The sequence below is a fragment of the Cervus elaphus genome, chromosome 24 (assembly GCF_910594005.1).
Source record: "Cervus elaphus chromosome 24, mCerEla1.1, whole genome shotgun sequence".
Taxonomy (NCBI): Eukaryota; Metazoa; Chordata; class Mammalia; order Artiodactyla; family Cervidae; genus Cervus; species Cervus elaphus.
Window position 1 is genome coordinate 55314718 of NC_057838.1, and position 22666 is coordinate 55337383.

Below are 22666 nucleotides of genomic sequence, written 5' to 3' on the forward strand. Positions count from 1 at the left end.
CAGTAGGGTTGCGGTAAGGATTCAATAAGATAGTGCAAGTAGGGTTGGGACACAATGCCTGACACAGGCTCTCAATTGCTGTTGATAATGCGAAATATCCAGGGGCCATGGGACAGGACACAGGCAGAGATACTATTTCTGGCATTGCTGGAAAGAGTGCTGGTATGGACCCAGCTCTCTATCAGGATTTGTTGAGTGGATTTTTTTCCAATGTCAACTTGGTAAATTCTCATAGAGAATAAATGATACCAGGAAGGGGAAAATAAAGATGTTTATGGGTTGCTTAAAACAAGGGGGTTGGGAAGTTCTATACCTTTTTAGGGGGAACAAGTTTGTTTTTAAATGTATTTAAATTTTTAATTATTTTTAAGATGTTGTAATATGTATTTAAATGAGTAAATAATAATCAATAGGAATATTTAACTAAATGCCTCAACTGTTGGTTTCATTCTGCAAAGCTTTGTTCTGAGCCCAGCTGCCGTGATCGGCAGGTGACTGCTGGTAACACCTCTCAGCTCCGCCTCTCAGTAGATCCGCAGCCACACCATTGGCACCTTCTCCAGCTGGTCCACCTTCATCCGGCTCCCGTTTTCTCCAGGAAGTCTGAATGATTCCAGGGGCTTCCCTGCTTCTCCCCTTGACTCTCTGTTGTTCACTCTCAGCACAGCAGCTGGAGGGGTTGTCTCAAGGCTGAATCACATGCTGTTTCTCTCACGTCCCCCTCCTCGCTCGGCGTCATTGCCGTGTCCCGAGGCCCTGCCCAGCGAGGTCGCGTTGCTACTCCTGGACCCCGTCACCTCCACACACACTCTTTTCCCTGTGCTCCCACCACCCTGGCCTTTTCCTTCTTCCACACTCACACTCCAGGGCCTCGGCAACTGCAGTTTCTCTCCATTTGGAAAGCTCTTTCAGGCCCCCCTGTGACTGACTTCCCCTTTTCCTTCAGGTATCTGCTCAAATATTCTTAGACCAGCTTTTGCGACCCCCACCCCACCCCTTACCCCCATAGAGCAGCATTTCATTCCCCACCCCCACCCCACCCTAGCACTCCCTGCTCTTCCTACTTGACTTTGTATTTTTTCCTTTATGGTATTTATCATCACCTGCCGCATTTTTTTTTTTTTGTTAGTATCTGTCCACACTACAATACAGCTCTCATTTTGTTTTCTGACATATTTCCAACATAGGGGATGATATCTGGCACAGAGCACATCTACTTGATATTTGTTAGATAAATGAATGAGTGGCCGCTTCAGTGTTCATGTTTATAACCTTATAAACATGTTTGTGACCTTCAGAAGGTTACTATAAACATGAACTGGATTTATCTTGGTGACATTGTAAGAATATCTGTCTTCCTCTACAAACATGTTTGTGTTCTCTCCTTTTGGAAGAAAATCCATAAAACAAGAGGCAAAACCAAGGCCTATCTGAAGAGACTGTGTGGTGTACAAAGCGAGATAAGTGAACATAATGCCAGGTTTTTATGAGCTAATGATATAAATCAGCTTGGAGATAAGAGGATATAAGTGTGGAATGTACATGTGATTTCTACAGATGTGGAATCGTTGATGCCAACGCTTTAATATTTCACTAACTTTGTGCTGCAGGAATCTCTCAGGATAATGGTAGGAACGGAAATTTTCTGTTACAATGAAAAGCATTCCCCCTATGAAGTCTCAGTTCCTTTCCATCTAACCGGTCGGTATTCATTGAGCACAAGGCCCTGTTCCTGGTGCCCACCGCGTGGGAAGAGGAGGAGAGAGACATGCAGGGAGTTTGTCAGATACGCTTATCTCTGGATGATCCCAGTTAATGAAAAGGAGTGTATTCCAGGCCAGTTAAAACAGTGGGCTACTGGACATTAATTGCAGCTCGCCCTGGACTGTGTTGGGCAATGACATTGAAATGTGAGCTTGTCTTGCCTTCTCGAGCATAATTTCTCAAGAAGCGTTCTGAGCTTCTGCTCAGTTTCTCAGTTGTGTCCGACGCTTTGTGATCCCATGGACTGCAGCCTGCCAGGCTCCTCTGTCTGTGGGCTTTCCGAGGCAAGAATGCTGGAGTGGGTTGCCATTTCCTCCTTCAGGGGATCTTCCTGACCCCAGGGATCGAACCCACCATCTCTTGTGTCTCCTACATTGGCAGGCAGATCTTTTTACTGCTGAGCACTCTCAATACATGAAGAAAATAAGGGAGCCACTTTGGAGAGACCCGGCTTTGTGGGACCTGGGAATGTGCCAGGTTAACTCAACTGGACTTGGGTGGAATTCTGTCCCATTCTCCTTCCAGGGTTAGTGGAGGAGCCTCACCTGGCAAAGTGATGCAGGCCACCTGCTGTACTGACCTACCCCCTCTAGCTTTGTGTGTTTAGCTTATCTTACTTGAAAAAGGTAAATAAGGTTGTGGTTTAAAGTGCCTTTTATTGACTATAAACTTCAAAGACAGTGGAAAACTAAATAGAGGTGCTGAATGGACCCAGAAATGAACCTGATGATCTATTCAGCTCATTCATGCTAATAACTTAAAAGGTGGCTTTTTAAAAAAATTTGCAAATAACCCAAAAGGCAGATGATTTATCTGTGGCTAACAGAGGTGACTGCACTTTGAGCAAGATGTCCAAGTTCCGTGGTACCTCATCAGCCATAGGAACTGGCTAAATTTCAAAGAGGAGATGGAAGAGAGAAAACCCCTTCTTTACCATGGTTTGGTTTTTCACACATTTGAATATTATGGCTAGCTGAAAAATCCTGGGCTTTGAAATACTGTACATTATCTTCCTGTCCTGTGGTTATATCATGTTGTTTCGCCTTCACAAGAGAACAGGGTTTGCTCATAATTATGTTCCTGAAGTGCCTTTTCTTCATCACTGTTGACACCTCACCCTGCTCTCTTTTCCACAGCAGAACACGTCTTTATGTCCAGCCCAGGCTTTGCCACATCGTGTTCTCTGCCTTGCTGCTGCTTTAAGCTTTGCTCCGTCCCTCCTGATGGTCCCTCTCTGCAATACAACCAGCAATTGAGGCTGAAGTTTCATTTACGTTATTGTCTGATTGCAGAAATAGGCCTGTCATGTGCTTGCTGTCCCCGCAGGGAAGTGGAGGAGTGTCTGAAATGAGAAATGAGCTGGCTGTTGGCGACAGGCATGAAGAATGTGTCTGAAAACAGGGATGGCATGAAGGGAGGGTTATCTCTATGTGGTATATAATGAAAGGCTTGATTTATGGGGTCTCGGGAAACCACAGTAAGGGGCAAAATTGCCGTTGGGACCCTAGAGGTTTTGTTTAGTTTGGGAGTTTATGTTTGACTGAAGGTCTTAGGTTGTTGGCAGAAGAGGGACATTTTACTGAGCAGATCTTGAAATGTTATTATATTTTATGTGATGTGGTCCTACAGACGCAAGCATGCTTCTGCGAAAAGGCTACTGAATCATTTCCCTGTCTCCTAGAAAGGTCTGCCGTAAGTGGCATTGATCCTTGACTAGCTTCCTGATGTACAGGTGACTCAGAAGCCATTTCTAAACTCTAAGTTCTTGAGGGCCTTACACGTATTTTTAAAATCTTTTCCTCATTTATTCTTTTATTCACAGTCATGTTGATTGGGCATCTCTGACACTCACACTGTGGTGGCGATGAGAGGGTAAAATGGGGAACAGGCAGGGCAAGGTGATGAGGTAGATATTAGTTAAAAATCACAGTAACAAGAATATAATAACAACTGGAAAGAGAAGCACAGGAAGCATGTAGCTATGAGATCATTTAACCAAGGACCTTGATCAAGTCATGAAAGGTCAAGAAAAGCTTCTTTGGGGAAGTGAGATCGGAAAGAAGGCAGGTGTTAACTAGGTTAACAGGGAGAGTAGAAGAGGTGCAGCATGGTAATAGCATGTGCAGAGGTCCTGTGGTCGTCTGGGGCATGCTGCTTTAAAGGCATGTGTGGCCAGTGGATGGTATGTAGTAAGACTAGGGCAGTCAACAGGAGCCAGACCATGTAGAATCTCTAAGAACTTGCTCACGAATGAGGCTGTTATCCTAAGAACTGTAGAGAATCACTGATTGGTAGGGGAGAGGGTAAGCAAGGGTATGAGTTGCATTTTGAGAAGACTCCTCAGGCCGCTGAGCAGAGAATGGCTCAGAGGAGGCCAAGGTTAGATGCAGACGGCCAGTATGAGGCTGTGTCACTTTCCTGATGATGATGATGATGATGATGACGACGACGATGTCCACGACTTAGCTGGTTGTGAAGCAGATGGGTTTGAGGGACATGTGGAGAGCTTTGCATCTTTACTACCTTGTCTTGAATGGGCACTTCTCAGCGTGGATTAGGAGACTTAGGTTTTATTTTGACTTCTATCATTGTGTAGTTATAAGACCTTGTTGCTTCACCTCTCTGGTCCTCAGTTTCCTCATCAATAAAATAGTAAGAGGTAAGAGTACATCATTTTCAGTGCCAGAATGCCCGGGGTCCATGATATTTTGAGTACCATGGGTTTTTCAGATAGTTGAGTAGAAAGTAAATACATTAGATATCAGCTAATAATGGGAGACTGATATCTAAGTTCGCTCATACAATCATGTGGCTTCAAGTCCTTCTCTCCAACTCCTTGTATGATGGAAGAATAACTAAGCAGTTAGAGGCACCAATGCATATTTTCCCATTTCTTACCATGGCAAACACTGGACTCTTCTTTAATTAGGATGGCTCTTTAATTAATCTTAACTCAGACTAGTATAACAAAATACCATAATAGCTTAAACAAGAACATTCCTTTCTTTCTCACTCCGCTCCCCAAGGTGGTTCTGGGTCAGATATTTATTTCTTACAGTTCGGGAAGCTGAGAAACCCAAGGTCAGGTTTCCAGCAGGTCTGTTACTTAGTGAGGGTCCTCTTCCTGGCTCGCAGAGGACTGCTTTCTCTCCTCCTCTCTGTGTCGTCACAGGGTGGAAAGAGAGAGCTCTGGTCTCCCTTCCTTTTCTTCTGAGGACACGAATCCCCTTGTGGGACCCCACCCCCAGGACCTCATCTAAACCTAAAACCTCCCATAGCCTCACTCTCAGACATCATCACGTTGGGGTTTAGGACTTCAAAATATGAGTTTGAGGGGACACACACATTCAGTCCATAACAGATGGCTTTTTAAAACACACCAGCTGTGATTCCCAGAAAAAAAACAAAACAAAAACCTTCATGTGAGTAGGAGTGAAAGCAGAGTTCTAATGAAGCAGCCCAGTGGACACAGCCTAAATGAAGTGGAAAAACCTACAGGAGTTTTAGCTAGGGGGATTTGTTTTTTTCTCCTGTGCCTAGGATTTTTGAATCCTTTGTCAGCAGTTGTCAGAGGTCCTTTGCTGCAACCACAAACATTTTCCAGTGGAGGAGTGGTGATAACATTTTCACTGACCTAAAAAAAAAATAATAATAATAATAATAATCATAATGGCAGGGCCAAAGGAAAGGCAAGAGATGTAATTTGCTGGTCAGCCTTGGTCAGCTGCCCACAGCAGCCTTGTCCTGCATGAGTGTTTAAATGAATGATGCACATTGCCACGGAGATCCCTGGAGGGTGTGGGGGATGGCCCAGCCTTGCCCTCATAGAGGAGCCACACATTCAGACAAGAGCAGTACTGTCGACCTTCAGACTGCAAGTGGTGGACTGCTTTCTTTGTGCCATGTTGCCCAGCAAAATAATCTTCAGAAAAGCTTTTTTGTTCAGCCCCTGGAACAAGAGCAAGGATTTGGGGGAGGAGTTTTTCCCCAACCTCTGTAAAAGTGGTTTGAAGTTGGCCCAGCAGTAGCTGTTTGGCAGATATAAGTTCAAAGTGAGCACAGGAGAGGGGGGTGGGATTTGTGGCATATAGAGGTTCTCTGTGGTTCTTAGTCATTTTCGAGGTTCATGTTGCCTCTCTCATACTTAAAGGACAGCTGTTTCCAGCTCCCAGCCCCCTCCCCACACCTTCATCTCTGTGCTATCCCTTATAAATCCCCAAATGGTGGATGGGTGAGGAGGTCAGGGACTTGCAGTCCCCCATTTCAAGCTATGAATGAGCATCTGTATTTCTTCATTTGCATCAGCGTGGCTAGAGGAGGCTGACTTTTCAGCACACCTGGTGCTGTGTGTGGGTTTCAGGGGCCACTTGAGAAATATTGTAGGTACAGACCAGTGGAAGTAAAGCTGCTGCTGCTTATACTGGAGCTATTTGGATGAGAAAGAGCAAAAAACATAAACAAAACCCACAAAAACCAGGTTAGGAGGTTCCAGTGATCCTTAGAAAAGAGAGAGGAGGAAGTGTCTGAGTGAGGCACATTTTCTGGCTTTGAGGAGAGAGAGAGAGCTGTCTGGCAGAAGCTTCTGGGCTGAGCACAGGACCGGGCAGCGGTGGTCCCCATGCCTTGCTCCCTGCAAGGCTCCAGCAGCCCCCCTCTGAGGCCCCAGCAGGTCTAGGCCTGTCCACACCACCCCCAGCCTCGCTGCGCTACAGACACCGGCGCCTTTACAAAGTGGGGGTGCTCCATGGCCCCCTTGTGCAAATCCCTCAAGAGAGGAAAACTGTGTGAAGCCCCAGCTTCCGCCACTGCCTTCTTCTGGTCTCAGCATTCTTTGCTTTCCCTGTTAGGAAGATGGTTTCCTTTGCTGTGTTTTCACCTGTATAATCTCGGTGTTTTTATTTCGTAGTATTTGAGGAGCTCGAGTTGGTTTTGTTCCAACCCTAGATAATGGAATTGGACTCCACAGCTTTCTAAATGATCTGTGGCCATCCCTTACTTGTGCAAGGTGAGGTGGCCTCTGAGACTGCTCTCTGGTCCACCCTCCCTTTGAAGACGGTGACCAAAGTCTGGTGACTGAAGTCACCAGAGGGGAAGGCCCACCATTTGCTGAGGACCCGTGGATGCCAGGCACTGTAGTCGGCGGCTCCTCTCATCTGCAGAGCCAGCCTGTGAAGTCATCATCATCAGTCCCGTCTTATAGGAAACCCAGGCGGATTTGGTGTCTTTTCCCTGAGCCTCACCGACTCTCACAAGGGTCTTTCCTGGCCAAGAACCTCCTGTGTTTTCCTGGTGGCAGAGGACCAGAGGCACTTTATTTCTGCAGTATTAGTTTTTTGTTGTTTTTCCTTTGTGAGCCCGAGGAATGCTCCTGAAGACAGATCTTCCGTTCGTTAACATCCTCCTGGCAAGAGAAGCCATGCTGTGGCACTGGCCCCCAGCTGGCCAGTGCCAGCTTCCAAACAGGAAATTACCTTGGTGCTTGTCCTCCCTACATGCCCCACCTTCCATTAGGCTTATCTTTCCAGGAACATAAATCAGGTCATATTACTTAGTCAAACCCTGCAGTGACTTCCATGAGGTCTGTAAATTTGAACTGAAAAAGAATTACACCCTCATTTTCACTAACTTCAACTGAAATTTAAGTTTCCTTTTGTTACAAATGAGGGCAACAAACCCCAGAGGTATCTGTGAGTTTGTCACCAGAAGAAACCCTAATATTTTCTTTTCACATCACATTGGTTCCATACATCCCTAGATATCGTATATGCCCATGATTATTCTAGATGACAGTAGTTATTAGACCCAACACCTGATCTTGTTATTTAAGCATGAACAAAAAAACCATGTTACCATAGTTAATAGTTTTCTAATATGTTGATAACTATATTTTTATATGATATTCTTTCCTGGAGAATTCCATGGACAGAGGAGCCTAACGGGATACAATCCATGAGATACAAAGAGTTAGACATGGCTGACTAACTAACAGACACATATTTTTATATAATGGGATCTCTTAATCAGAAGTATACCAAGGTAGAGTTGTGGGGGAGTAATGGGAAGTCATCCAGTTTCAGGTGGTGCGCTGGCTGAAGAATTTAAAAGCAATGAAAAGCCAGTTTCAAGTGTATCTGCCTTTAAAATTTTTTTTTAATTTATTTTTGGTTGCTCTGGGTCTTTGTTACTGCACATGAACTTTCTCTAGTTGTGGAGAGTGGGGGCTACTCTCTAGTTGGGGTGCACAGGCTCTTGATTGTGATGTCTTCTCTTGTTGCAGAGCACAGGCTTAGTTGTACCTGGGCATATGGGATCTTCCTGGTCCAGGGATCAATCTCATGTCCCCTTCATTGGCAGGCAGATTTTTCTTAACCCCTGGACCACCAGGGAAGTCCCCAAGTTGGTCTCCTTTTTCTTATCACTGTATGCTGGCATCTTGAAGCAACGTCAGTGATACTGTACTTCTCGCTGCCAGGATAAACCACTCCCATTGTCCCCCTGCCTCCACACCCACACCTGTGCCCTTTCATATTTCTAATTTATTGGGGTTTTTTTGCGTCATTTAAAAATATTTTGTAAAAAAAAGTCCACAGGCTTCAGGAGGCTGATCAAAAGATCCATGGTGCAAAAACAATTAAAACTTGGAAAAAGATACAGATCCACTTTCCTTGGCCTACAGGGCCCTGTATACATGCCTGCCTGCCAACTGTGTTTCTCTCTTGAGACTTCGTAGCAAATCAGAACTTTCTGATGCTCCTCAAGCAAGCCAGGTTCATTCCTGTTGTTCCTCTTTCCCCAGACTTGGCTCCCACCTTTTTCTGATCTCAGTTTTCAATGCCACCTTCCCAGAGGGGCCACGCCTCGTATCCCTGGCTAAGGTAGGCCAGCCGTCCTGCAGGGTTTCTTCTTGTAAGTATCGCTATGGAAGCATCCGTTGTTCTTATTTACTGTTATCCTGAAAGGTGAGTTCCTAAGCACAGAACGGAACTCGCACTGTCCTAACTCCTGCTACAGCCCCAGCCCTTGGCACCCTGATGGGTGTGGACAGGGGCTCAGCGTCCTTTGGGCTGAGTTTGTGTCTCTTGAACTTTCCACGGTAGCAGCCAGTTGATCATGTATCTTTTGTTGTCGTTCGGCCATGGCCATGCCTTGCTGCTTGCAGGATCTTACTTCCCTGATCAAGGATCTAACCAGGGCCCACATCAGTGAAAGCACTGAATCCTAACCCCTAGACCACCAGGGAATTCCCTTTTATATGTGTATAAGTTTAATCACTAGACTTAAAGACTAAAATAGTTCCTTCAAAACCTAGGAAAATGCATTCAACTATAAAAATGCATGTGGATACAGCGAATGTGTTATGTAACAAACAGGGAAGGAAAGAAGAAACTTCTCAAATGTAATTTATAGGTGAGAAAATGATACCAGATTTTCTCTCCCACCTTCTTTGGTGTTGTGTTGGTTTGGAGAAAGCGGCAGAAATCTTGACTTAAAGCACCTTAGACGGTGGTCTCCTGGAGTGAGAAGGATAGATGTAGGATGGTTCCTGATTGATTTACTCAGTTATTCAACTCTTACCCAAAACCCAGAATCCACACTCTTTAGGTTGATGCCCCTCATGGTTGCAAAGTGGTTGCCAGTTGCCAGTGAGGCAGTGTGCTTACATTTTCTTCCCTTTAGCATGATTTGGCTCATTAAGTCACATGCTTATCCCTGTGCCAGTAACAACCCCCAGAGAGATACCATGAAGCCTGATTCAGATTATGCAGTCGGTGTGAGGTGAATATTTGTGTTAAACAGGGTTTTCAAAGGGAACGAGAAAGGGGGGGACGGATGTTGGGAAGGCAGTATCCTTCCTATTGTGGATCCTGCAGTGTCCATTACAGTATAGCTCTTTTAAAAATCAAATTTCATTGTCGCTTCAGTGTTGAGGAATAGCCACTTAGAATGGGTTCTGATGGAGACAGTGCTAATCTTTCTATTTTTTTCAAATGCGTGGACCTTTTTCCTTTGAGAAAAATTTTTTTAAAAAATGATTGCCTGTATCTTGGCCTTGTTTATCAGTCATGTGACCTGGCAACTGCAGACTTGGATGCTTATGTAAGAGGCTTTGGTCTCCATGGTTTTAAAGGGAGCGTGTGCACCAGGGATTTGGGAAAGCTCTAATATAAATTTTCAAAGAAATAACATTGCTTAGACCTTACTTAGATTATGAAGAAGCAAGTCAGTTGATCTTGGGAGGCAGAGCAAAGCCTCTAACCGAGCTCTGGAAAGTCTCTGGTTTTTTTTTTTTTTTAAACTCCATTTTTATTACAGTAGAAGTGTCAGCTGTTCTTGTGATGGATCCTAAGAAAGTTAAAAAAAAAAAGAAATAAATCTCAAGGTGGAATAGAATTTGGTTCACTTTAGGAAAATTATAAGACAAAAGATGCAAGTAAATGGGGGGATATGTGTTTATATATTATATAAATATTCAGATGTGCAGAGAAAGGTCTGGAAAGTGAGCCAGTGTGCAGCAGAGACGGAATGCCCGAAGGGTGAAGGGAAAGAATGGGGACTGGGACATAGTGTAGAGGGAGCAAGTGGGGGATGGGGAGTCTGAGGGGACTCAAGTCATATTTGTAAGGAGGCTATGTATTCATGAATTACTAGTGCAACAAAGTGTTAATAAAACCCTGAGTCAGTTTATTAGCAGTAGCTAGACAAGTGAAATTGCAGTATTAGATCTGATGGTTTAAGAATCCTTCAGCCCCATGGTGGTATTTGAAGGCTCTGGGGTAAAGACTAGAGAAAGAAGTTGAGATTTCTAAAAATGTTGAGTTATTGTTCTTCTGGAAGAAAGTGAAAGTGAAAGTCGCTCAGTCGTGTCTGACTCTTTGTGACCCCATGGACTATGCAGTCAGTGGAATTCTCCAGACCAGAATACTGGAGTGGGTGACCTTTCCCTTCTCCAGGGGATCTTCCCAACCCAGGGATCAAACCCAGGTCTCCCACATTGCAGGTGGATTCTTTACCAGCTGAGCCACAAGGGAAGCCCTAGTCTTCTGGACTGAGGTTATTTTCTTCCTTTCCCTCCTCCCCTCGTTTTCCCTGCGCTTCCTTTATCTTCCTGAGTAACATGTGTTTCATGCAACTTGGTGCTCTTCACTGGTGCCACTTCCAAGGATTGGCTGGTTACAGATTCAGATGTCCAGCCCCCCAGTAGACCTCCTCAGTGTACACTGGATCAGGCCCCCAGCCCTATATATCCTGCCTCAGCTCCAAGCCCCTCGGCGATGGTTTCTGTGGGATTAAAACTTAGTGAAATGACACACTTACCAGGAAAGAGCCTTTTGAAAGCCGAATAGTGAAACTGAAAAATGACACTTGTCTCTTGGGGTGTAAGCTTTAGAAGTTAAATTTCCTTTTATTTTAGGGTTAAGGGTAAATATTCAGAATGCCTTTACCGATGAAGATTTCATCCATCATGTGTATCACGTATATCACAAATAAAAGAGAGATGTGATTCAGCATTAATTACAGCTTTCTGCCCCCCTTCATTGTGTGTGGTTTATGCTGCAGTCATTTAAGGGACAGGCAGCTGAGAGCACTTGTTTTTGTATCAGTAAAGGTCCGTTTATTGCTACCAAGATGAGATATTTGTAAAGAGACAGAGAATATATGTCTGGATTCATATTCCTCCACTTTTGTGGGAAAGTCATTTTATCCCCTGCATGAAAATGGGGACAGTAATCTATCTCGACAGCCTTAAGTCTTTCTCATTGCAATGAAAGCCCTTCAGTGACTGCTGGCAGCCCTCCCACCTGCCCCTCACCTCCATCTCTCTCCTCCCCACTTTGGTCAGCCCCATTCACTTCTGGATCCGCTCCAGTCTGGATTCCTCCCTTAGCCCTCCTCTGACCTTGTAGCCATACATCATATGTTGCTGTCAAATATATGACCCAACTGCCTTGGCCACCAGGTTTTGTCATGGCCACATCTAACGGCTCTTTTCCCATCCTGACCTCTGCTGACTGCTCCTGACTCAGCTCCCCTTCTGTGTGGCCTCTATGACTGCACATTCTCCTACTTCACTCTCACCTTTCTGGCCACTGCGCTTGGATTCCTTCACAGGTTCCTCTTCCTGTGGCCATCCATTAGAAGGGGGGCGTCCTCCTGGGCCCTGAGCGAGGCTTCCTGGACAGCTGCATTTGAATGTCTCCCCAGACTTCACGCTTACTATGTCTAAGACATAACTCCTCCCCCGCCGCCCCACTCTACCAGATCCACAGCCCCTCAAGGCATTTCTGTCCCTGACTGGTACCTCTCAGTTCCACAGTCAGGAACCTGGGTGGTAGCACAGCCTTCCACCCCTTCCTCTGGTTTCCCCACACTGAATCTGTCGCCAGGTTTCAACCTGTTTGCCCCAGTACCCCTTCTTTGCTGAAGCCACTCGGTCTCTGACCTGCATTCCTGCTGCCAGCTGGATCAACCTGCCTCCTTTCTCCCCGTCACACCCATTCCCCCACACGAAGCCAGAAGGATCTTCCTGAAACACAAGTTGGGTTGTCACTCTGCTACTCTGCACCTTTTGCTGCCACTTCCTGTTCCCTCTAGAGAAAGCCGGACAATAAAGCCTGCTTCTTAATGTGGCTTTCAAGACCCAGCCCCTGCCTGCCTCTGCATCTTTCCACAGTCCCCTTCTTCCTCTGAACCTCCTTGATCATAGTCCTGTCCACTTGCTGGTCCTCCTGCCCGTACGGGTCTTTCCTTCATCCTCTCTTTGCCTGATTGGCATTCAAGTCTCAGCTTTCACTGTAACTCCCACTCAGAAGTCCTCCCTGACCCTCAAGGAGAGTGATGTGCCCCTTCTGGAGGCTTCCATAGGAGCCTGTGCTTTCATTTGCTATAGAAGTCCCTGCAGTGCCCAGCAGAACTCTTGGCGCACAGGATGTGCTTCATGGATACTCAACAAAGAAAAGCAAAAATGAGGATTCATAGCATGTGAAAGAGGCTCTGAAAATTCTAAAACATTAATTTCAGTCCACAACAGAACTATAATAAAAAGTTGACAAGAAAATCTTGTATAATGAGGTAACTCAGTTATATTTTTGAGGATGGAAGATGTGAGCTTTCTTCTACACAATCACCAGACCCTTTTGTTGGTAGATTTCTGATTCTCATATTCCCTGGAATTTCCTCTGATGATGTTCTGTCATCCATCCTTTTCTATCTGCACCCCTTGCTCAGGTGCTAAGAGAAAAGTGCTTCATTGAAAGAAATAAGAAGCAAATTTCATAATATGTACAGATTTCCATCTTTGGATCAAATTCAGTATTTAAAAATCTGTACTGTTTCAAAGAGGTCTTATTTTCTTAAACACAAAATCCCTTAAACTTCAGATACAAACTCTCAGCTGAAACTGTGCCTATTCTTAGCCCTTGCTCTTACTGTTTTTTCAAGGCCGCACATGATCTATACATCCATTGAGCAGTCTGGCTTCCTCTTTGGGAAGTAATAATTCTGGTGAGTCAAGGGGATGGTTGGTAGGATAAAGTGGACATTTCAGATCAGGGTTTGATGAATCAGGCAGCCGAGCCTGAAGCTGGAAAGATTACCCGCTGCATACTTCACATTTTCTTCTCCAAGTTGACCATTAAGAATGGCATATTGTACAAATGGGTTTTTTTGAAGCATGTGAATCAGCTTGTGACAAGTCTGTAGGGTTTTTTCCTTTAATCTCATGAAATAAAAGAGAACTAGTCATGATTCTGATCTGCAGAAGTAAGAAAGGGGTCCAGGCCTATTCCTTTCTGCTGATGCATTTGAGAAAATGCATGACACACAGCAATTTGTGTTGTGTATGTATGCATGAGTGTGAATGTATGACCTCCAAAGGGGAGAGCAGCGTGTTTAGGCTCAGGTGACTTGCCAGGCTCTGCCTCCCAGGGTCAGGTCACTGATGGTCAGTGTGGTAGGTCCAAAGGTCCTTTTTTTTCAGACCTCTGATATCTCTGGGCTCTGATTCAACCCAAAGAAGCTACAAGGGGAATAACCAGAAGGATACTTAGATTTTTCCTTCTCTGAGATAAAAGCCCTTTACATGAAAAGAAAGAAATGAATAATGAAATAAGATTAGGGCCTGCAAAGAGCCATGGGGCCCCCAAGACCTCATCCTGGAGTGTACTCAAGAGGAAGTTTCTTGTTTCTACACTGGGGCATTTTTGATGGAGTGACACACACATCTCTGTTGCAGTGGGCTTTTCCTGCACAAGGAGGAGCCCTAAGGAAGACCCAGGGTTGGGAAACATTGGGGTAGGAGCAGAATGAGTAGATGGTAGAGGAGACTCACAGGTGTCCACGGCCAACTCTGAGGGTAAGGGTCCAGTGACAGAAGGCCATGAGCCAGACTGACAAGGCTGGACTCTACCCAGGAGCCCTGGAGTTTTCTGTCCTGTGTGTGATATTACTCAGCCTAATACTATTGAACCATTGTTAAAAAATAGGTTTTATAGATACATGATGGACAGACTGATGCTAGTATATATAGAGATAGACAAGATCGGAAATATATAGAAAACGATAAAACACTGATGAAGGTAGCGGCAGCGGCGAGGGCGGCGGCGGCGGCAGCAGCGCGACAGCTCGCTCCTCTCTCCGGGCTCCCCGCCGTCGAGCCGCGGAGAGAGCCTCCCGCCTAGCGGCCAGGCACCTGGCCGGACGACGCCCAGCGACCCGGGCCCCTCCGCGGCACCGCGATCACCTCGGGGCGGCCACAGGCACCCAGACCCGAACTCCAAGATGGGAGGCAAACTGAGCAAGAAGAAGAAGGGATACAATGTGAATGATGAGAAGGCCAAGGACAAAGACAAGAAGGCCGAGGGAGCCGGCACAGAAGAGGAGGGAACCCCGAAGGAGAATGAGACCCAGGCGGCTGCCGAGACCCCAGAGGTGAAGGAAGGCAAAGAGGAGAAGCCAGAGAAGGATGCCCAGGACGCCAACAAGCCCGAAGACAAGGAAGGCGAGAAAGACGCAGAGGCGGCCAAGGAAGACGCCCCGAAGGCAGAGCCTGAGCCGACGGAAGGGGCTGAGGGCAAGCCAGAGCCCCCCAAAGATGCTGAGCAGGAGCCGGCGGCCGCCTCAGGCCCCTCCGCGGGCGGCGACGCCCCCAAAGCTTCGGAAGCCGAGGCGGCGGAGCCCGCGGCCCCCACCAAGGATGACAAGAGCAAGGAGGGAGGGGACCCCACAAAGACTGAGGCTCCCGCCGCTCCTGCCGCACAGGAGACGAAAAGTGACGGGGCCCCAGCTTCAGACTCAAAACCCAGCAGCACTGAGGCTGCCCCATCCTCCAAGGAGACGCCGGCAGCCACGGAAGCGCCGAGTTCCACGCCCAAGGCTCAGGCCCCCGCAGCCCCCGCAGACGAGGTCAAACCTGCCGAGACCCCGGCAGCTAATTCCGATCAAACCGTAGCAGTGAAAGAGTAACAAAGGACAGCCTATGGAAAAAAAAAAAAAAGAATACAGCTTAACGACGACCTGTCTCTCTTGTCTCTCTCTCTCTCTGTCTCTCTCTCTCCTATACTAACTTGTTTCAAATCGGAAGTAATCATATGTATTGCCCAAGAATAAGGATGTGGTCCCATCAAAGGGAGGGAGGGGGTGGGGAGAATCCAAATAGTATTTTTGTGGGGAAATATCTAATTATACCTTCAGTCAACTCTACCAATCAGCCCTGGATTTTCAAGCTCAATGTCTGAAAGTGCAGTACATCTTTTGTACCTGAGCTGCTATCACATGCGCTCCTGCCACTAAAGATCTGAACATCTTGTCTTTCTGCAAGGGGCGGGAGGTGGGGAGTGATTCTGCCCGCAGGGCTGTGCCAAGGCAATCAGATGTTTATGAAAGCAGTATTTTCTGTGTTTTCTTTTTCATTTACAGCCTTTCTTATTTTGATATTTTTTTAATGTTGTGGATGAATGCCAACTTTCAGACAGCCCACCGTAGCCTGTCCACATGTATCTTGATGCCAATACTCCATTTTTCCTCCCCCGGTCTTTTTGGGAATAACAAACATTCTCTCATCCTACTTAGCCTCCCTAGATTTCTCATGACGAGTTAATGCATGTCCGTGGTTGGGTGCACCTGTAGTTCTGTTTATTGGTCAGTGGAAATGAAAAAAAAATTTTAAAAAGTCTACGTTCATTGCAGTTCCAGTTTTCTCTTCCATTCTGTGTCACAGACACCAACACACCACTCATTGGAAAATGGAAAAACATAAAAATTAAAAAAAAAAAACAAAAAAAATGTACAATGGATGCATTGAAATTATATGTAATTGTATAAATGGTGCAACAGTAATAAAGTTAAACAATTAAAATAAAAAAAAAAAAACAACACTGATGAAAGAAATCAAAGATGACACAAATAGGTGGAGAAATATACCATGTTCATGGATTGGAAAAATCAATATAATGAAAATGAGTATACTACCCAAAGCAATCTATAGATTCCCTGCAATCCCTATCAAGCTACCAACAGTATTTTTCAGAGAACTAGAACAAATAATTTCACAGTTTGTATGGAAATACAAAAAAACCTCGAATAACCAAAGCAATCTTGAGAAAGAAGAATGGAACTGGAGGAATCAACCTGCTTGACTTCAGACTATACTACAAAGCCACAGTCATCAAGACAGTATGGTACTGGCACAAAGACAGAAATACAGATCAATGGAACAAAATAGAAATCCCAGAGATAAATCCACTCACCTATGGACACCTTATCTTTGACAGAGGAGGCAAGAATATACAATGGAGAAAAGACAATCTCTTTAACAAGTGGTGCTGGGAAAGCTGGTCAACCACTTGTAAAAGAATGAAACTAGAACACTTTCAAACACCATACACAAAAATAAATTCAAAATGGATTAAAGATCTAAATGTAAGACCAGAAACTATAAAACTCCTAGAGGAAAACATAGGCAAAACACTCTCCAAAATAAATCACAGCAGGATCCTCTATGACCCACCTCCCAGAGTAATGGAAATAAAAGCAAAAATAAACAAATGAGACCTAATTAAACTTAAAAGCTTTTGCACAACAAAGGAAACTATAAGCAAGGTGAAAAGACAGCCTTCAGAATGGGAGAAGATAATAGCAAATGAAGCAACTGACAAAGAATTAATCTCAAAAATATACAAGCAGCTCCTGCAGCTCAATTCCAGAAAAATAAGCAACCCAATCAATAAATGGGCCAAAGAACTAAACAGACATTTCTCCAAAGAAGACATACAGATGGCTAACAAACACATGAAAAGATGCTCAACATCACTCATTATCAGAAAAATGCAAATCAGAACACCGGTCAGAATGGCTGCTATCCAAAAGTCTACAAGCAATAAATGCTGGAGAGGGTGTGGAGAAAAGGGAACCCTTTTACATTTTTGGTGGGAATGCAAACTAGTAAAGCCACTATGGAGAACAATGAGGAGGTTCCTTAAAAAACTGGAAATAGAACTGCCATACGACCCAGCAATCCCACTGCTAGGCATACACACCAAGGAAACCAGAATTGAAAGAGACATGTGTATCCCAGTGTTCATCACAGCACTGTTTATAATAGCCAGGACACAGAAGCAACCTAGATGTCCATCGGCAGACAAATGGATAAGAAAGCTGTGGTACATATTCCATACAATGGAATATTACTCAGCTATTTTTTAATGCATTAGAAATTAAATTTAATGCATTATTTTTAGAATGCATTTGAATCAGTTCTAATGAGGTGGATGAAACTGGAGCCTATTATACAGAGTGAAGTAAGTCAGAAAGAAAAACGCCAATACAGTATGTTATTGCATATATATGGAAAGACGGTAATATATATTTAGAAAGATAGTAATGATAACCCTTTATGTGAGACAACAAAAGAGACACAGATGTAAAGAACAGACTTTTGGACTCTGTGGGAGAAGGCGAGGGTGGGGTGATTTGAGATAATTGCATTGAGATATGTATATTACCACATGTGAAATAGATCGCCAGTCCAGGTTTGATACATGAGACAGGGCGCTCAGGGCTGGTGCACTGGGATGACCCTGAGGGATGGGATGGGGAGGGAGGTGGGAGGGGGGTTCAGGATGGGGGACATATGTACACTCATGACTTATTCATGTCAATGTATGGCAAAACCCACTACAATATTATAAAGTAATTAGCCTCCAATTAAAATAAATAAATTTAAAAAAAAGGAAATGACTTGCTGAAAAGTTTATCTCTGGGGATAGGCTTTGGGAAATCACAATTTTGTTGTTTTTGCTTGTCTTCTACTTTTTCTGCAAAGATCATAGGTAACTTATACACTAAAAAACACAAAATAACAAGTTTTTGTTTTGTTTTGTTTTTGTTTATTCTTTAAGAAAAGAGAGTATTGAAGGGAAAACTGAGTGAAGAAAACCCATTAGGAGGTTATTGAAATAGTCCCGGGGAGGACACGGGTTTCCCTGGTGGACCAGTTAATGAAGAATCCGCCTGCCAGTGCAGGAAACACAAGAGACAAGGGTTTGATTTCTGAGTCAGGAAGATCCCCTGGAGGAGGAAATGGCAACCCACTCCAGTGTTCTTGCCTGGAGAATCCCATGGACAGAGGAGCCTAGAGGGCTACAGTCCATGGGGTCACAAAGAATAGGATGCGATGGAGCATCCTTGATGGAGCACGTCAAGACACAGGGGAGGAGACTAGGGCACAGAAAAAGAGCAGAAGAGAAGTGACTGAGTGACTGATGAACTAAAACTCGTGGTGCTAAAAGCTGGGCAGGGGAGGGAGAGGCTGTGGGCACTCTATCGCCTTGTTTCAGTAAGTGGAGTGGAGGTAAATGGAGGAGAAAAGTGGAGACAGACTGCCCTTGGACACAGAGGACGTGGAGGCCTGGGGGACACAGGCACCCTCAAGCACACCGTTGGGGCCCTCATGTAGACTCTGAAGGCATTTTCCCTTCAAAAGGCAACATGGTGAACAAGCAAATAGGCGATCCTGGGAGCCAGACTGCCTGGTTTTTGGTCTCTGCTTTGTCGTTTACTAACTGCATGACCTTACACAAGTTACTTGACCTCTCTTGTGCCTCAGATGCCCCATCTGTATGTGGGCATACAGGTAGTATAATAATACTATCTACCTCATAAGACTGTTACATGGATTAGATGAGTTACTGTGAGCGAAGTGGTTAGCACAGTGCCTGACATTTGTAATCTCCATGTAATGACTGATGGATAAAGACAGAAACCAGAGTTTGAGTCCTTTGAGGACCTGGAATGTGTGTTTAGCTGGTCACTATGCAAGTACCTCACAGTGTGGTCTATTTTATACAGTATGGTATATAGCATATTGAAAGTGCCTAGCAGTATAGTGCTAGATAGCTATATTGCAAGCACTATACATACACTTCTCAAATGAATACACATGACAGTTAGGCTCTTAAATAATTATTTCGGCTATATGATGAGTTAAGTAGATCTCAGATGGCTTTGTTTTTTTATGCATAGGAGAAGAAACTCATTTCAAGTTCCAAATAACCATGTTTACAAAGAAATTTTGGTACCCTATTTCATCAGATGGGGACTGCCTGTATTTACAGAAATTCCAGGAACTGCAGTGCCTTGTACCTACATAGGATGGATGATGTTGGAAAGCATCAATTAAAGAAATAGGGCTTACAGAAAGATAAAGAACATTACAGCATACTAACACATATATATGGAATTTAGAAAGATGGTAATGATAACCCTATATGCAAAACAGAAAAAGAGACACAGAAATACAGAACAGACTTTTGAACTCTGTGGGAGAATGTGAGGGTGGGATGTTTCAAAAGAACAGCATGTATACTATCTATGGTGAAACAGATCACCAGCCCAGGTGGGATGCATGAGACAAGTGCTCGGGCCTGGTGCACTGGGAAGACCCAGAGGAGTCGGGTGAAGAGGGAGGTGGGAGGGGGGATCGGGATGGGGAATAAGTGTAAATCTATGGCTGATTCATATCAATGTATGACAAAACCCACTGAAATGTTGTGAAGTAATTAGCCTCCAACTAATAAAAAAATTAAAAAAAAAAAAAAAAAAAGAAATAGGGCTTAAAAACATTAGGTGTTACTATGAAGGGGAGGGGTACTAGGTTTAAGAAGTACTGCTTAAAATTTAGAAAATGCATAAAGCAACTTAGTTTTGTATCTTGAGCCAAAATTGATAAGATCTAAGGCACAGGGACTACATTTTGTGAGGTATATTTTCCAAAAGGCCCTTTCAGCTGTCATGTCCTGGCAGGAGCATGAAGGCAGAGCTCTGAGGGGGGAGACCGGGGAAGACATAGGCACAGTATTTTTAGACTTCATTGTTCTCTGAGCTCTCAAACAGCCAACCGAGATGAAAATGTGTTTTCAGACACACTCTTCCATTCTTTGTGCTATGTTAAGATTGGTATCTAGAAAAATAGAAAACAAAGTATGTTTTCTTTGGTAATTAAATTTCTTGCTGTTTCACCCAGAGATTGGGGTATGGGGGACCATCTATTTTGGGCTATTAGAGTTGATAAAACATTAAAACATTATCTTTAAGGCCACGGGCCACAGGATTCGTGGGTGGGCACATTTCAGTGTGAGAGCTTTCTGCATGAGGTCATGGCACTCAAAAAGCAAAGGCATCTACCATTTATTGATCTTTTACCATGTGACTTAATTGTGGGGTTTTCTCATTTTAATCTTCCCACAACCCTGGGGAGTTAATTTTATAATATCACCATCCCCATTTTACAGATGAAAAAAACGAGGCTGAAAGCAATGAAGAAACCTGACCAAGGCTATAACTCTGTATTGCTAGAATGAATCCAGGGATTGTCACTAAACCATATTGTATATACATATGGAAAAACTTCCTCAGCCCATTTTATTTTTATTTTAAAATAACCCAGAGTATGAGCTTCTCATGCCAACTTGGAACAAAAAGTTATGTAAGTTCCTGGTGAAAGGCTGGCTGATTCTGTAGGGTAGAACACCTGGGTGTGATTTTGTAATCTCCAGAAATACAGAATGAAGAGGCTTTCACAAAAGGCTGGCACTCACATTGGCAGGAGGTGAATGAGACTTGATTCACTACAATTAAGATAAAAATAAAGCTCTTTTAGTGGTTTTTCTAAGTAAAGAACTAGATACCTGCTGATCATAATTAGAGTTCAGTTCAGCCTTTATTAAAAAAAAAAACAGTTACCAGCATATCAAGTGTCTTAGCTGTCTTAGAGGGGCAGGTGAATGGAGACTGTATGTATATGTGGGAGGGTGTTCTTTTCCATACTCTGCCCCCAATAACTCTTACCATGATAACAATAAGCTACCTTTTGTTGAGCACCTACATTTTCTCAAAAACAGTACCAAGCCTTTTACATACATTTTATCATCCCTTAAGTCTCAAAAAAGCCCTCTAAGGAAAGGGATCTCATAGCCATTGTACTCTTGGGGAAATTGAGTCTCTGAAGAATTAGATTTCCCAAAGCCACAGAGCTAGCAAATGGCACAGCTTAGAATTATTGATGCCCCCAATATTTTATTTCTGTTGATCGTAGAAATAATTCAAGAGATCAGTATAATGAAGCATGCATATACCAGTGTACCCAGCTCTAATAGTTCTCCATCATTTACCATTTTTCTCTTACGTAGTCCCCCATCCACACACTCTTTATCATTATTTGTGTCTTAAAGCAAACTCCAGGTATTGTATCATTCAGTTTTAAAAGGTAGTTTAGAATGTCACATTAGCATTTTTTGCTTGCAAGCAACTTTCTACTCAGCTCAAGGCTTGCTTTGCTCCACCATGAACTTTTCTATAGTTCATGGTACTTTGCAACCATTGCAATATCACAGTCTCTGTGCAGTCATTTCCTGGGCCTCATAAACTCCAAGGGGGCAGCAACTGTGCCATCCCTCCCCCCTCACCCACCCCCACATTCTGCACTGAATCCGTGGGACCCAGCTACTGCCTATAAAATTAAGGGTAAATACTCTTAGAGACTGCACATTTTTTAAAAATTAGAGCTTCACTATTCTCAAGCAGTCCTAGGAAAGCAAGAGTCTTTAAAGGAAGAGATGAGAAAATGCTCCTTCAGAACCCCATACTCACCGCTTCCACCTTGAAGGCATCTAACACTCACACCTCAGTTGACCAGTAACTGTGCAGGGAACTGGATTGGAGGTGCAGAATGAGGCTGAGTTCTGATATAGGTTTACGAGTTTGATTCTTAGACTTATGTCTCATTTTGGGTAGGGCTGAATTGGCTCCAGAGCAGAAGAAACTGCATTCATGAAATAAATTCTGGAGAGTTGGGAAGAACACCTTCCCACAAATTAAGGTTATTCTTGTGAATCTTTCTGTCTATAGTTTATGACGTGTGGGGCTAGAGGAAGCTTGAGATGTGGAATCAGCCTGTGTTCTCTTTCCCTGTCCTGCCTCTACTTCATGTGTGACTTTAGGCATAACTTAACCTCTCTGACCCGCTGTTTCTTCATCCATGATTTAGTAAACACAGCTGAGCACCTACTATGTGCTCGGCACTGGGCATCAGAAAACATGGTGTATGTGAAAGGGATTTGTAAATGAATTCTGTCATAATTATTGATGTTTTCCTTGTTAAAAATGCAAGTTCTTTTGGAAGGGTCCACTTTGAACAGGAATCTATCCTTGTGAATAATGCCTAGCTTTTTAAAGCTTTGACAGGAGGGGAAGGAGACAGGATTGAAGGCCATGGGCTCACTAAAGATACATTTTATCAAAGAATGGATCTCAGAAGGGGCATATGTATGGAGGGAAAGTTGTGAAAGCAGTCCACGAGCAAGCCCTGTTTTCAAAAAGCACTGTGTAATTTCTGGTGTACAGATGAGCA

General features: G+C 44.1%; 2 protein-coding genes across 7 annotated transcripts in view; both read left to right on the plus strand.

Moving 5' to 3' along the window:
• ARHGEF3 (Rho guanine nucleotide exchange factor 3) overlaps positions 1-22666 on the plus strand; it is a 310527-nt gene that overhangs the window by 176620 nt on the left and 111241 nt on the right. The window lies entirely within an intron of this gene.
• Positions 14354-15945, plus strand: LOC122682552 (brain acid soluble protein 1). The gene has a single exon (XM_043885399.1). It carries the CDS (start codon positions 14542-14544, stop codon positions 15223-15225), a length of 684 nt encoding a protein of 227 aa, XP_043741334.1. The 5' UTR covers positions 14354-14541; the 3' UTR covers positions 15226-15945.

Bases quoted from the DNA above. Each gene is read 5' to 3' on its own strand.
- LOC122682552 (XM_043885399.1), top strand. From the start codon at position 14,542: ATGGGAGGCAAACTGAGCAAGAAGAAGAAGGGATACAATGTGAATGAT.